General features: G+C 35.7%; 1 protein-coding gene across 3 annotated transcripts in view; it reads left to right on the forward strand.

Moving 5' to 3' along the window:
- CCDC148 (coiled-coil domain containing 148) overlaps positions 1-16,882 on the forward strand; it is a 217,780-nt gene that overhangs the window by 32,503 nt on the left and 168,395 nt on the right. For all 3 annotated transcript variants that reach the window (XM_019636887.1, XM_019636885.1, XM_019636886.1), the window contains exons 2-4: positions 2,719-2,803; positions 3,741-3,862; positions 10,886-10,989. In XM_019636887.1, coding sequence (XP_019492432.1) covers positions 2,719-2,803; positions 3,741-3,862; positions 10,886-10,989 — 311 coding nt within the window. The remainder of the gene's footprint in view (positions 1-2,718; positions 2,804-3,740; positions 3,863-10,885; positions 10,990-16,882) is intronic.

Consider the following 16,882-nt stretch of genomic DNA (forward strand, 5'->3'; position numbering starts at 1 on the left):
CAGTGGGTTGCCATGGGCTACCATGTGTAGCCAGCAGCCAGCAGCCGCAGTGAGTGGCTGTCCAGAAGCCAGCGACTGATCTGCCTCAGCCAGGAAGAGCACAATGATGGTGCCAACTTGGGCCAGTGAAGCAACGTCCTCCACAACTAGACTGAAGACCAAAAACGACAGCAACTTTTCTTTTCCACTTCCCCAATTCCCTGTTCCCATCCCCCCAATTCCCCAATACAAATCTTAAAAAAAAACAAAAACAAACAAACAAAACAAACAAAAGAAAATGTATTTGATTATGTAGGTATGGGATGCTCTTTCATTTCCCACATTTTCTGCCACTCCCTATGGAAGTGTACCTTGTCACTTCCCTCATTGAATTTACCTGATGGCCCCTGAAGGCATTGAAATTTGCCATTCCTCTCTGTAGGCTATGCTATCAGGGCAAATGTTTAAAAATTGAAGGGCTGTTGTTGGGAGAGGGAGGCTATAGTATGGATTTAGGGATTGTTATTGCAGTTTTTCTGAGGGAATACAAGACATCCAGCTACCACCAGTTACCTTTTCCTCAATATTTATTGAGCATTTACTATTCTGTGCTGGGCTTTGGGGATGCAATCAGAAATAAGAAAAATGTGGGCCACATGCCTGTGGAGGGAGACAGACATCAAATCAGTAAGCATGCAAATGTGAAGACTGATACAAATGATCATGGAAAGTTAACAAATAGGATGAGAGAGAAACAAGGGGTCCTCCCTTACTTAGATGGAGAAGGCTGGTTAGGTCTCTCTGAGGAGGTGACATGGTCATGCTGAAGGCTGAGTAGGAACCAACCAGGTAAAAAGAGGAAGGAGATTTCTTTAAGGCAAAAGGGACAGCATGTGGGAAGGCCTTGAGGCAGAACAAACTTGGTATATTTGAGAAATAGAAAGATCAGTGTGGTCAGAGTGTGTGAATGAGATAAGGATATAGAGATGACCAAGGGCAAGACTCATGAAGGGCCTCCAGTTCACGTAATGAAGCTTGGATACTGTTCTAAAGGGCGATGGGAAACCATTGAAGGGATTCAAGCAAAGTCAGACTAGAGTTTTAAGGTTACCCAGGCTGCTGTGTGGAGAATGGACTGTAACGGTATAAAGTGGAACTGCTGCTGTCATCCTGGAAGGAGGTGATGGTGGCTTGAGGCAGTGCGGGTGGACAGGTTGGATGTGCAATACCTTCCAAAAGGAAGAAGAATCTTAGTGGATAGGATGTGGGTGTGAATAGAAACCACACTATAGGGAGAATTGTCAATGTAATTAAAGGCTTGAACAAAAGAATTCCTGGACCAGAGGCCCTATAGAAATTAGGCACTGGAGTTTATCCCTACGTTCCTAAAGTTGGTGGGCAGTCGCCATGATTCCTGAACTTGGCAAAGTTTCCAAAAGTCGTGGGCTTGAGCTAGTTGCTCTTCCATTTAAGAAGATTTAGGTTACTACGAAGGCCACTAGTCATGGGTGGTTCAACCTAGTGGATATGGAACAAAAATGTATGAAAAATGATTACTCAAGGAATGACTGGATTAGTTTATTGCCCTGGAAGGGCTCAGTTCAGTTTGGGTTCTTAGGAAGGAGATGCTGACGCAGAGTTTGGAGTGCTGGATATTTATCAGGGATCCACACCTGTGAAAGGAAGGAGGAGGAAGCAGGATTGGAGAGACGAAAAAGTCAGTTTCAACAAAGTCTGGGTCAACCCTGCAGGAAGCCGTGGGGCACGTCTTGCCCATCAGAGTAGCCCAGATTGGGCCCAAACTGCTGGGTCTTTGCATCCCTGCCTAGCTCAGTCATTTGGTGTAGGCCACCTCAGCAATGGTATAACTCTGAACAAGGCTGCTCTCTGCAGCTGAATCCAACCCTAAAGGAGGTAACAGCTGGGCATGAAGTACATTCTAGAAGTGGATTACATATCCCAAGTCTACTACAAGTGCAATATTGCTTAACAGAACTAGGGAGCAAAATTGGCTAGCTGATTTATTCTTTATGTAGTTTTTTCCTCCCAGGAACTCAAGAGAAAACATACATAATTTTTTAATTACAAAATATTTATGAGTCACTGAGACAATCCAAGAGAGGGGAATTAAGAGGTTAGAGATTGGAAGACGAGACCAAGAACAGGAAAGACACAGAGGGGAAAAAACTAATGGAGGAAAGCTTCTCGGAGCAAGGAGAAGCAAATTTTAATAAAGTAAAGAGTTATGGCACCCAGTCCTGGGCCTTATTTAAAAAAAAAAACCACACTACAATTAGCACTTTTTTTTTTAGATTTTATTGGAATTTGGGGAAGAGGAACAGCCAAGTTGTTGCCCTTCAATCTTAGTTGTGGAGGGTGCAGCTAGCTCAGCTCTAAGTCCAGTCACCATCCAGTTGCCCGTCGGCAGTTTGCAGCCGCTCAGCTCAAGGTGCCGGATTCAATCTTACGTGCGGGTGTGCGCAACCCACCATCCCATGCCGGAGTCGAACCGACAACCTTGTTGTTAGGAGCATGTGCTCTCAACAGCTGAGCCATCCTGCCACCTGTTGACAGCTCAGGGGCAGCTCAGCTCAGGCACAGTTCACTGGCCCATGTGTGAATCGAACTGGCAACCCTGTTGCTCAGAACTTGCGCTCTTAACCAACTGAGCCACTCTGCCAGCCCCCACAATGAACACTTTTTAAAAAACATTTTTTAAATCACATTGTAAAATTTTAGCTGTCTGTTGTTTTCTTGACAGGTATGGAAAACATGAATAAAAAAGACCAACCGTTCATGACAATTCAGAAAAGTGATAACTCAGGTATTTTTTTCTACATCCAAGTCTATTTTATGATTTATGATGGATTATGCATGATATAAAATTGGAATGTTGATTTTTAAAATTTTAATATGGGAAGCTCATTTTTTGGTTCACATTGAAAGTTTCTCTAGTATCCTTACCATGGGTGTTTAATCATCTTCAATAGTGGTCAGGACAACCATGCTTCCCTTCACTGTGCTTGTCCTTAAATCATTAGGACCCTTCTTTCAGTCATGTGACCCATGTTATATTTAATGTCTTAATTACTTTACATGGCACAAATTAGTTATTCATGTAATTGAGGTAAAAGTACATTTTTTGCTTGGATTACTCAGTTTATTATACTTTATGCTACTTGGCTTTGGAGTACCCTCTACTTATGTTTTAATTTACCAAAATAGTTAATGTACTAAACTAAGTATTTGGATAGAGAATACCTGCCCAAACATTTTATCGTTTTAATATTAAATTTTTTAGCTTTGAGTTTCAACCTTTTTTCACATTTAATTGAAATTATTTTCGATTTTTCTAAGTTAGAAATATAGCTATGACTTTAAAAAATCTATTTATTTAATTCAATTCATAATAATGTGATAAACACCCACAGTTGATGCCTAACACGTTTTAAATAAATAAAAGTGGTCACACTTTGTATCTTGACACAACTTTCTAAAATTCTCAACATGCTAACTTAAATGGAGATATTCCTTTTATGCCTTTTGAGAAGTAATTTTATACAAGAAATATAGTGGTAATATTGTTTAAGTTTCTATAAATAGAGGTTCAAATATACTATGAATGTTGTGATACATTATTTCTTGTATTTACTTTAAACTATTTAAAAATAAGACCTGCCATCAGCATGTTGCCATAACTATATTTTGGTTTCCAATAACATACTATTTCTTTGTCATTTTCTATTTTTGATGAAAAACAGATAATCTGGTATGCCATATGAGAAATGGAATGAGAAGCATCAAGTATAAACCAGTAGACTATCAACAATTACATGCATTAACTGAAGCAAGAAAATTAGCTTCTGCCTCTATAGAACTAAAGGTTAGAAGGTGTGTGTGTGTGTGTGTGTGTGTTTTCTAGTTTTGAAAAATTGAATTGCTAGGAAGTAAGATGACATTTAAATGGAAATGTGAAAATAAATAACATTATAAATAGTTTTTAGAATTTTCCAACTATTAATAATAGCAAATAGCATCTTATATTTATTGAATGCTCTCAGACACTGTGCTATATAGTTTATATTCATTACTCACTTAACGTTCATAACAACCCATGATGTCTGAATTTAACCTTATTTTTAGAAAGATTGCTATTTCATTAGTTTTCGACAATTTCTAAATTAATCTGAAAAATAAAAATTGCTAGTGAAGTGCCAGCCATGGGTGATCATCTGATGTAGGACTCCTTCTGCAACACCGTTCAAATATGCCCTCAGGTGCCTCTCTTTTCTAGAATTCTTTTTTTTGCCCTGACCTAACAAAAGGTGAATCTGGACTAGATTTGAAAGGGGTTTATATGCAAGTGATTGTGCACAGTATTTTAGGGCCCTGTACAGTTTACGATGACTCATGAAATGTGTTTCCGTTTTGTAAATAACAGAGTATATTGTAAACAGTATTTTCATTGTTTGGTTGCATTAGAAACCTGGTTTGCCAAAGTAACATATTATTTCCAAGTTTTCATTTGTATTTAATATTTTTGTGTTACAGTTTTGCAGGTCTTTTTATTGTTAATATTTTTTAAAGGCAACGGTTATGAACACAAAGCACATTTGATACCCTATTTTAGAGAAATTATACCATACATCCATGAGTTATATTCCTTCAAACGAAGATCACTTAAAAAATAGGGCATTATTTGTTTGGTTCAGATATAACTTTAAGATAGTTTAATATTATTGGGACATTCAAAGAAATTTTATGGGAAAATCACTCATATAACTATCATCCTGATAAAATCGTTTTCATATTTCTGACTTCTATTCTGACCCATTGTATTGGGTTGTCGGAAAAGTCATGACGGATTTTTGCAATGTAAAACAAAAAATTCGTCATGACTTTTCTGACAACCCAATATATTTACCATATATACCCATATGTACATATGTAAACATATACATACACATTTTATTTTCTTCCCTGATAAACATAGACTTGAAATCCTATACACTTTTTCCCCTAACATTTTGCCACATATCTTTATAATATTTAATTATTACATGATATGGAATGTACTTTTTGCAGGTATAGGGGTGGAGGAAAGTCAGTGTTTCTCAAATAAGCCCTGAAATAATATTACATTACATATAAACTCCAATAGAAACATGCAGCCTGGTGTATAATAACAGGACTTGACCTCAGTCGGGTAGGAAGGCCTTTCTCAGGAAATGACATTGGAATTGGGACCTCAAGACCAACAAAAATGAACTCAGCAAAAACAGGAGTGATGCATATTCCACATAGAAAACAATGCATGCCTTATCATATCCTGATTTTTGCATATTGGGGTTATATCCCATTTTACAATATTGGAAGTTATACTTCAGTAAATATCTTCACGCATAGACACCTTTCATGTTTAAGAATCCTCTACCCCCATTGGATAAATTTTTATGATTGGGCTATTTGGGCAAAATTGTATGAGTGCTTTTTAGCTTTTTTCCAAAGCGTTGTTCTAATAAGGATGCCACCACAAACGTTTTCTCTATACCTTTGTCAGTATTGGAATATGTACCTGTGTATTCATATATACATATGTATTCCTAATATTACCCATATATTAACTTTGTTCATCTGTTCATCTGTTCATCCATCCATCCATCCATCCATCATGTGCCAGAAAATACCAAAACCATTTGATTGAATGTGGAATGGTTGAGTGTTCAAATCAGTATTTGGTCAAAGTGAATTTCTTTTTGATGATAGAATCACTATCAAAGAATAAAAATAAAAGTTTTAATAATTATTGTGGTTTTTAAGGCTTAACATTAAGTGCAGGGACAATAATTTCTCAGCATAGTCAGCTGTTAGCTTTTCTGGTCAAAGTCCTTGTTATACGTTGGTGAGGTTAAACAGGTGATCATTTTCAACTGATATTTTAAATAACATCAATAACCTTTTTGTTCATACAGTATAATTCAGGCAGAAGCTTTTTAGTTACATATTTTGTAGAAATAACTTTGTACCTGGATCTCATAGTTTGGCAAATTTCAAAAAATCCCTGTCTTCAACTACTTGATATGGTTCACAGTCTGTAGCAATCATTTTGACCAGCTTTTTACTTCCATTTTTAATCTCCATACATTCATAATGATAAAGAATTCCCCTTTTAGAGGCCAGGCCGAGTGGCTCAGTTGGTTAAGAGCTCGCTCAAGAGTGCAAGCTCTGAGCAACAGCGGTTTGAGTCCTGGCCAGAGCTGAGCTGCCAACAGGTGGCAGGATGGCTCAGCTAAAAAAAAAAAAAAAAAAAAAAAAAGAGAGAGAGAATTACCCTTTTAAAGCATTTTTGTAATATCTGTTGTTTTGAATTTTGGTTAGAACAAATATGTCCTGGATACCTCATCATTTTCTAATACTTTTTTTCTTTATACAGTGTTCATTTTTTATTATATCTTTATTAAGGAAACTGTTGGGAGTGTAGTTCTACATCATTTCTGGAGTCTTCCCTTCTCAGTTAATTTAGAGATAGCAAGTTGACATTTTGCTTCTAATTTATTCATGCAAAATGTGAACAATTCCCAACTATGACTTTTTCTTGAAAGACTCATGGCTTAAATGGAATTAGATATCTAGAAATGAATTGCAATTCTTAAAGTTTATTTTGTTTAATGTTATGAATGCTAGTATACCAAATAATCTATACCAACTAGAATTATGAATATCTCTATTTTTCTTATATTATTTAAATTTTAATAAAATATGTGTTGGCTCAAGAAGAATATTTTTATTCTTCCTAATTTTACATAGTTAATACATTCTCTCTTAATATTTGTATTAATTATCAGTCTATTTCCCTATTTATTTTACTGATTAAATGTGCTCATTTTTTGCACATATAATTAACAGCTTTAAGAATCAAAATTAATTATAGCACTTTACTCTAGCAGTATTAAATGTAAACATACTTAAAACTGAATGATAGAATCTTAACATTTAAAGCACATAAGGGATTTTTGCTTCAAATTATTATACATCTAAAATACTTTATTAGAAAAATAACAAAAATTATTGTTAATTAACAATAAATTAAGAAGACTTGCCAGATTTGTATTCCTAGTATTGTTATACTGATGAGATGTGATAGTCACCTACATAATCACTGTGTCATTCATTGATCATGCACAAGTCCTGGGATGCCAGATAAGGCAATGAAGTGGACATTGGATGATCTAGTCTTTCGAAGGCTAAGATTGAACTTGAAGCCAAACAGTAGATTTCGGCCTGAAAACTGAGACCATTCTTGGTACATTATGTTAACTGTTCATTCCCAACTCAAGCATAAAAGAGATCTTTACAATTATTTTTATTTGAATTTCTTTGCTTAACAAGAATGAATATTTCTTCTTGTCTAACTCAAGTATCCATCTACTAATTTTTTTAAAAGGTTGTATTATGGAAAATTGTAAGCATATGCAAAATTAGAGTGAATGGTATCGTTAATCTCCACGTAACATTATCCAACTTCAACTATGGTCAACTCCTCTTGGTCATTGTTTGCTCTCTCCCCCCACCCACAACTTCCCCCCCGTGCCAGATCGTTCTGAAGCAAATCTCAGACATCATAATATTTCAACATAAATATTTTAGCATATATCTCTAAAAGATTAGGAGGAAACCCAATCTTTACAATACCACTACCACTAGAAACGTTAAAAATTTCTTAATTTCAAATATCTGGACAGTGTTACATTTCCCTGATTTTCTCCATTTCTTTCTTAAAGGATATTCAAATCAATATCGAAATAAGATCCATATATTGCAGTTGACTTTAATTTTTAGATTTCTTCCTTTATCTTGTATATTCTTGTAATTTACTTCTTGAAGAATTTGTATCATTTGTCTCTTATAGTTTTTCCCAGTCTGGAGTTTGCTGATTACATCTTGGTGGTGTCATTTAACATGTTTTTCTGTCTCTTTCATTTCCAGTAAATTGGTAGTTATATCTAGAGACTTGATCAAATTCAGGTTCAATTTATTTTGGCAAGAACACTTATTGATGGAATTTTTGTGCTTGTCTTTTTCTATTACAAATAGTGCTGCAGTGATTCACTTTGTTCATTTATCTTCTAATATTTTTGCCAATATAGAGTTCAGTTAGATTTCTATAAGTAAGGGTAAACCCATAGGAAAATTTGCTATATATCTTCAAATTCGCTCTTTGTTGGGAAGGTGGGATGGGTGCATCATTTTGTATTCCCACTAGTAACTAAAGAAAGAGCATGTTTTCCCATAGCCTTACAGAGTGTTTTGGTTAAAACATTTGTGTTTTTGCCTGATAGATGATAAATTGCGTAATTGTATTTTTTCTTTTTATTTGTTTGTTTATTTCTTTTTTGAGGTACAGCTCACATATAGGAAAGTGCACAAATCTTACATGTATATCTCAATGGATTTTGACAAATAGATATACACACGTAACCAACCTTAACTTGTTTACTAGTTACTGTTGTTTATATCTAAAGATGGATCACCTGGCCCAAAGGGCTTTTATGGCATTTCAGGGTGCCTATTTAGAGTTTTATCTTGGAGCATCACGATAAATCACATAGTTTCTGATTCTCTTATAAATTTATTAATTTTGTTATTTTAAATATATCATCATTCTGCATAAATCATCATCACCTTAAATATTAATTTTATATGGCTCATTGCCCAGCAAAATGAACTGGAACTACCTAGAAATCTATATATTGATAAAGATACTATTTTAAGTCTCTTTGTTCTTTTAAGACTTTATTTTTCTTCATTTTTGGCCTGAGGATAGAAGTGGAGTCAATGAGTGAATTTACAAAAAAAAAAAAAAAAAATTAGGATATTCTGCAAAATATTGGAAGTGTCTAGTGAAAAATAGTAGCTTTATTTTTACTTTTATAGTCTATTTGATTGGTCTTTCCCTAAGCCCATAGGCAGCAGCATTGATTTTTTTTAAGCTATAAAAATGTGTCTACATCTTTCACCAATGTGTTTTAATTTTTTTGTACAACATGGACCAAATATGTCAAAGAAATCTAATTCTAAAAGTTGTGTCTGCTGCACCAGACTTTGGAGACTGTAGATGACAAATAGTTGGAATTAGTTTTAGGTAGTCTTCAAGCAAACACTAGAGTGTCAGATTTTAAAAATACTATGTACTTTTATTTTTTTGGTAGATAAAACAGAGATTCTGAATGTATTCTTGCAGTGTCTAGTTCATATTTAAATGTACTTTTCTTCTAAATTTCATAATTGTAGCACTTTAAGACCTCCTGAAGAAAAGATTTGACTTTGACTTTTTGTCTTTTTAAGTACTGTTTGAGTTATTATTATTTTTTTCTCATAGCCCTAATTTTGAATCAGTAACCAGAACAGCAGAAAGATAAACTCAAGGTTAAAGTAATCAGGGAATGACAGCTAGAAATAGCATGCATTATTAAGACTCTTTTTAGGACTTGTCTTCCGAAGATTTTGTATCTTCAGTATAGATCTGTTAAAACATTCTGGCTAAGTATTCTAGTAGCAGAAAAAATGTAAAATATGTATCTTTCTTCAAGTTTCTGATTTGAGAGTAGCAGTTTTGTAGATGTTCAAAAGTACTAATATGGAATACATGAGTTCCAGGCACACATGAGTATCAATCAGAATCTAACCTGGAAACAGATACCTCTTGAGGAGGTCTTTAATTCAGGAAATGGTTACACAGGTGAAGCCAAACAGGACTGTGAAGCAATACAGGGATTAACAACAGCAGTCCCATGCCTAAGTCACAGAGACATTTAGTAAAAACAAGGCTGTGCCACATTCCATGAGCTGAGGTTACCCAGAGGTAGTTGGAACTGTAGTTAGAACTGTCAAGAAAAGATGGAGCAAACGCAGAAAATGCTTTGGGTTTTCCTTTCCTCCCTCCCTTCAATCTCCCACTGCCAGTGTCTCCCTTTGGCTAAACCCAGCTGGAAGCCAGCTGATATGGGTGTGTGCAAGAAACACAGACTGGTCTTTGATATGGAGTAGATCGGGGAGATTAGACAAGAATGGATCTTAAGGCAAACAGATCCAGGCTTGATACAACTTAACTTGTCAATAGAAACCCCCAAATACTAATTATTTGCTACATTTTTTTTAAAGTCATAACATTTGGGGAAAATTTTAATTTAGCTAAAATTTTCATTTCAATGCTACATGATTTTTCACTATTTCTTTAAGTATTTTTCTAATAAATATTTGCCTAATATTTTAAACAAAAATTTATTTATGAAGTCATTTAGTTGAAAGATTAAAATTGCATATTCAAGATCATATTTCTAGTAGGTACTGAAGTTGGAACTATAGCTAGGCTTCCTAACAACTTATCCAATAACTTTTTCCCACCCTATGCTGAAGGAGTAGATGAAAGCCAATTCATACACCAAAGTTCTATGTGATTCTGATGTTCATGAGCTTTACGATCTTGACCAAGTCTCTTAACATCTCTGAACTTCATTGCCTTCATCTGTAAAATGAGAATAATGATGCTCATGATGGCTGGCAGCAAAGATATGTCAAAAGGTTAAAAACTATCGAAAGTTCTTGAAAATTTTTATGGAACTGTATGAGTTAATGTGTTATTTGAATTACTTCACCTCCCCCCCCCATAAATACTTTAAAAACAGTTCTTAAATTGATCAGTATTCCAAATCATTTTCTCTTTCACCACCTCCCAGCTTTTTGTTTAACTAAGTGCTCGTTTTAAGGAGGATTTTGCATTAGAAGATGAACTAATAGGATTGAAAAAGAGTAAGCATTTAATTTAGCAAATACAGATTAAACATTTGCATTGTGGAAAACACACTTTAAAAACATTGCATTGGCTCCTCTTTTCTTCTAAATCTAGATCAGAAAAGCAGTACAGACTTCAAAGATATCTAAGGAACAAATGCTAATAAAACAGCACAAGCAAGTGTGGTGGCAGGAACATCAAAGGCTAAATGAAGTCAGGTAAGAACTGAGGGATATCGCAATCGGAACACCTAGGAATGATTAAGACGTGCACTGATGTTTAATAATGTTCCATGTCAATTAAACCATTATATTCAAAATTTAAAGTTATAGTTTCAATGTGAGTCAGATCAAAATTCTTTCATTTCCCCAGTTTAATTTGGAATTCAGTGAATATACTAACATGCTTTTGCTTTCCTTAGGAAAAAAAAGATAATCTCTATCTGTTAATTACTTACTCTTCTTCATTCCCACTCATACTTGTAATTACTTATCTATCTAGCACTTTGGATTATATTGTATTGTTTACATATTTGCCTTTCCTATAGAGTGGTAAACTAGGGCAAGCATCTCATCATATTCATCTTTTTCATTGCAAGATACACGGCAGAAGATATATGTAAATGCTTTCAACAAATGAATGAGTGAATTAACTAAAGGGTTCGGGTTGTTCAGTGACCTCTAGATGTAGCTGTATCATGCATGACTAACTTATTCAATTTGGGTTTTTGGCTTTTGTATTATTTCCAACAATCACTTCAAGATGAATTAAAACTAAATGATGATTTTATACTTGATTTTAGTGGTAATCTTTGAAAAATAAATTTATTTTCAAAGGTCAAGGCAAAAAGAGAAGGCATGTGTTTTCCCTCCATTTGAGGCATATATACCAGTTTTAATGATGGTTGTATTTATAAAATATACTTTTTAAAATGCATATTTTAAGTGTATATATTTTACATCAAACTAGATAACTTTTGTGATCTTAAGTTAAATTTCCAAATACCATTTACTTTTGATGTAGGTGTTTTTCATTGTAATAAGAGTTTTTTATTCTGTCAAGAGATTCCTACATGTGAAGTAAAAGTCTTATGATTGGAAATGTTTCTACATCATTGTATAACTTAAAACATAGAAAAACAAAATTATATAGACTTTGTCATCATAGTGCTGCTATAAAAACAAATCAGATCCATCTTATCCCTCAAAAGTTACCTTTTGTGGAGAGGAAATTTGGGCCCATTAGAAAAATTTTTTCTTGAAAATTTGCATAACTTGGAACATGATGAAAAAGAAGGCCGTTAGGAGGTTTTAATTATGGTGCTCACTGATGCAAGCTCAAATGTAATGGGTGAAAATTTTTTATCTTGGCTGTTCCATACCCTTATTAATGTATGTATTAAGTTGTTCTTGAGCTAGATAGAAGAAGTATGTACATATCATTGTGGAAAATAATTTTTTTGTTGACCTGGAATGATATAAAGATGATGGAAGTGAGGAACATAACATAAAGTAATAAAACGTTAACATCTTGAAACTTATATAGTTAAAAATTGTACAAAAAGAATAATTCCAAGAAAATTATCTATGTTATCCTAGAAAGTAGGTTAATTTCAATATGTGTTTAGTAAATTTTTTTTTTTTTTAGGATTTTTATTGGGGAATTGGGGGAATGGGAACAGCGCTGGGGAATTGGAGGAAGAGGAACAGACAAGTTGCTGTCTTTTTGTTCTTCAGTCTAGTTGTGGAGGACGTTGCTTCACTGGCCCAAGTTGGCACCATCATTGCGCTCTTCCTGGGCAAGGCAGATCAGTCACCAGCTTCTGGACATCCGCTCACTGCGGCTGCTGGCCGCTCACGCTGGCTGCCAGCTACACACGGTAGCCCATGGCAACCCACTGCCACAGGGGCTGCAGCCTATGCCTTCCCCGGCGACTCACGGCAGCCCAGCTCCAGGTTGAGCTGTTGTTCAACATCTTAGCTGTAGAGGGCAGTGTCACTGGTCCTCATATGTGGGATCCGAACCGGGGCCCTGTGGCGTCCCAAGCCAGCTCTTAACCAACGTGCCACTCGGCCGGCCCCAGTAATTTTTTTTTTAAATTAATGGTAAAAGGAGGACAGTTAGAGTGTGGCTAGATTTGTGGAGAATTTAGGGACCGCCAGAAAATCAGGAGTTTAAGCTCTATCTAAAAGTTTTAAAAGTTTTTCTCAACTTTTAAAAATCTACATCCCCTTTTAATAAAAAAATTGAAAGTAAAGTATTCTTATGGTAAGTGCCTATAAAGATCTCTAAGTTTTGTTGGGTAATTTAACATGTGACGGGTAATATGTTAAGTACTCTACATGCCTTATGTCATTTACTCCTTACTGTGTTGCTGCAGAGTAGGTATCAATGCTATCCCCATTTTACAGATGAGAATCTTGAGGTTCAGACGATTACATTTATTTGTAGAAGGCAAATTAGCTAGTTTACTTGAAGGTTGTATTGGAGCACTTGCTTTTAACTCCTGTGCTCCATGAACTTGGAGTTGAGCAGCTTTCTCTTTTTCCCCCAGAGTTCCATTCGCACCACCTGAACTCGAATGGGTTGAGTCTTCTAGAAAAAAAAAAAAAGATTTTGCCAAGCTTTTGTTCTTTGGAATCTGTACTGAGTAAACTGCTCACATAAAATTTACAAATATAAAGTTATATTTAAATTTATAAAATTATAGTTAATAATTAATGTTTTCTCAAACTACATCCCTTGAAGGCCTTGATATACTTCCCCAGGATTCCTTGCTCCCTTGTTTCAGAATGACTGGTTTAGAGTTTAAGAGGAACTCATTTATATTGGCCATATGATAAAGAATTACAATTTTTATTTTATTAACAGTTTTTGAATAATAAAGTTCGAGAGGTTTATTTGTCCAGCTTACTACTTTTACTACAACTCCTACAAGGGATGTTTTTAACCAAATCTCTGTTAGAAATACATGTAGCCTGCCTGTAGCTCTCAATTTTAGTTTTATAGCACTATGTTTTTCATTTTATTTTATTTTATTTTTAAATTAGTTTCAGGTGTACAACACAGTTCAATAGTTATACTTTTTATCCCTCAAAGTGAAAACCCCCCTCCCCCAATCCACCTCTCCACTCCCCCCCCCCGATAGCATATATATATCTATTACAATTTAAAGCACTATTTTAAAAGTATCAACTTTATACAAAGGATATCATGGAGTCTTACCAACAACAGTTAAACGTTGTCTGGAAATGTGTCTTTAAAAATGAAATTGAGGGCCGGACGAGTGGCGCGATGGTTAAGAACTGGCTTGGGATGCCAGACGGCCCCGGTTCGGATCCCACATGAGGGCTAGTGACACTGCCCTCCACAGCTAAGATGCTGAACAACAGCTCAACCTGGAGCTGGGCTGCCGTGAGTCGCTGGCTACGGCGTAGGCTATAGCCCCTGTGGCAGTGGGTTGCCATGGGCTACCGTGTGTAGCCAGCAGCCAGCGTGAGCGGCCGTCCAGAAGCCGGCGACTGATGTGCCTCACCTGGGAAGAGCGCAATGATGGTGCCAACTTGGGCCAGTGAAGCAACATCCTCCACAACTAGACTGAAGAACAAAAAGACAGCAACTTCTCTGTTCCCCTTCCCCCAATTCCCCAGCGCTGTTCCCATCCCCCCAATTCCCCAATTAAAAAAAATTAAATTAAAAAAAATTAAATTGAGACCAGTGTTTTTACTGTGTTACTCAGGGCATCAGAGCGCTCTCTCTGAGCTTGTTCCTTAGCCAGTAATTGTGAGACTTCCTTCTCCAGCCTCTGTGTACGCTCACTTGGGACAGACTTCAAGAGTGAAAGGTGGATCAAATAGCTGAGCCTAAGGTGTCAGTGTCGCTGAGTTCCTTCATTGATGCTGGGACTAGTGCTTTGGCCTTAAGCCTGCTCTGGTCCCTAATTTTCTGCAGATCTCCAGGCTGTTAGTTCCACTTATGGAACTTGAATGTACTCTCTTGCTCTGTTTTTCATGATCTATGTTTCTTTGCTTATTGTTTGCTTAAATATTTGGCTTCTGATTCTACTATTCTCTTGCACTCCATGTTTCACTTGTTCTGTCAAAATGGGTAACTAAGTGGTTGCCCTAGAAATCTCAGGAAGCTCTGAGTAATTTCTGATGTTCTGAGGAGACTGATTCTACACCTGGACTTTTGGCACCATCCTGCAGGACCAGGACCTGTACTGAGCAGATTCCGGAGAGCTCAAAAACGTCCTTCACTAGGCTGGCTTACCTTCAGGTGGTTGCGTTGTAACTGGTCATATCTAGGAAATAAGTTAATATATCATCTAGGCAAATGGTCACACAAAAACTCAAAGTTTTTTGCACCACCATAATATACAGTGGTACCAGAGGAAAGGCCAAATAACACTAGGAGGCACTTAAATTGGCATATTTCGACAGGGGAAGTTGCCAATATTTGTCCCCTCTTCAGATGTGGAGGAGGTTACATGCAGTGCAGAGTTCTAACGTGGTCTAGCATGTCATTGTGGAACAGGGCAGGGGTCTCGCTCCAGAGTTACCACTTTTAATGTTCTTAGGTCCTTCACAATTTTTAACTATATCTCCTAAATTATATTCTACAAAACAAAAATGTTGTTCAAGATACTCGATGGAGAACAATCAGTTTCATGGTCTTATACCTTAAGAAAATACTTTATATTTTTTGCCCTTTTTGGAGAGCCTCAATGTCCATTAGCATAATCAAGTTTCTGTGTAATCCTGCCCCATAGAAACTTGTCAGATTTTGTTTAGTTCGCCACTTCCCACTTCCCACCTAGCATCTCATTGACATTACTGTTTTATAGAACACAACTTGGGAAATGTTAGCCTGCATTCACAAGTGAGTCCCAGGTTCGTGAAGTTCTTGAGGGCCTAAAAAACGTTTCTGGATTTGTGAGATACTCAGGATAATTAGAGAAATGGGCTTTCTTCTCTAATGGGTCAAGGTTGTTGATTTACAGTCAGGATGGAGCTTATTAGATTATTACATGCAAAGTAGCAGGTTGATCTCCAATATGCACAAAGCCACTTCTACTGGTTTTTATGTTCTAATATGCTCTCTGGTGCTGAAAATAAAAGAGAACTGAGCTAGATGGTTTTATAAGCGCTATGTTTTTGTTTAAGCAAATCCATTATGAAATAACTTCATTATGAAATAGCTCCACTACTATGCACCCATCTTCCATTTAACAGTTTCAAATGTAATCTTAAAAGTACTTTTGTCAAGAAGTACATACTGGGAAAATACGCAGTGAAGTGTCATCTATAATATCACCTCTCTTTTATACATACAAACAAAATCCCTGTCCCATGTAAGTGAATTGGCTTAGAAGAAGATGGCACATATATAAAATAATGATAATTATGAAAATTATTTGGAAATATATAAAAATATTCTTTAAAAAACCAAATATAAAATGGTATATATGCCATAATTACTACTTAAAATATACATGCATGTAGAAAAGGGCTAGAAATTTACAGAAAAATGAAAATAATCATTGTATTAAAGTATTATAATTGTCACTATTTTTAATTTTATGCCAACTTAATATTGTATTTTAATAATCATAATAAATCAAAACTCTTCTATGATGTTCTTAAATCTGCCACAAGCAAGGGATAGACTACCATATTTTGGGATGTCAATTTAGACCTGGTTATGGTTTTACTCTAAAAATGACTATTTAAATATAGTAAAACGTCATTAAGATTTATTAGTTACATAGTATATATAAATCAAATATACTTGTACTCCCATTCCCCTAGGACCTCATCTTCTCTTATCTTTTAAAATAATCTCCTTGTTGGTCCAGATTTACCTGATCCCCTCGTTCATTTTCCACTTTTATTGATTACCCTTTTTACCAGCCCATCCTCCATCTTGCTGCCTTGGGAATCTTCCTGAAACACTTCCTGCTCTGCTGAGCAGGCCAGGTCAGCTTAGTATCCCTCAGCCTGATCATATGAAGCAGTGCTAGGATATGTTCTGTGCTTGCCTATGCTCCTGCTGTTCCTTCTTGGATTCTTCACTTATGTTTCTTTCTGTCTCAGTGTCTGGCCCTTGCAG

Source organism: Hipposideros armiger, unplaced genomic scaffold (genome assembly GCF_001890085.2).
Source record: "Hipposideros armiger isolate ML-2016 unplaced genomic scaffold, ASM189008v1 scaffold_30, whole genome shotgun sequence".
NCBI lineage: Eukaryota > Metazoa > Chordata > Mammalia > Chiroptera > Hipposideridae > Hipposideros > Hipposideros armiger.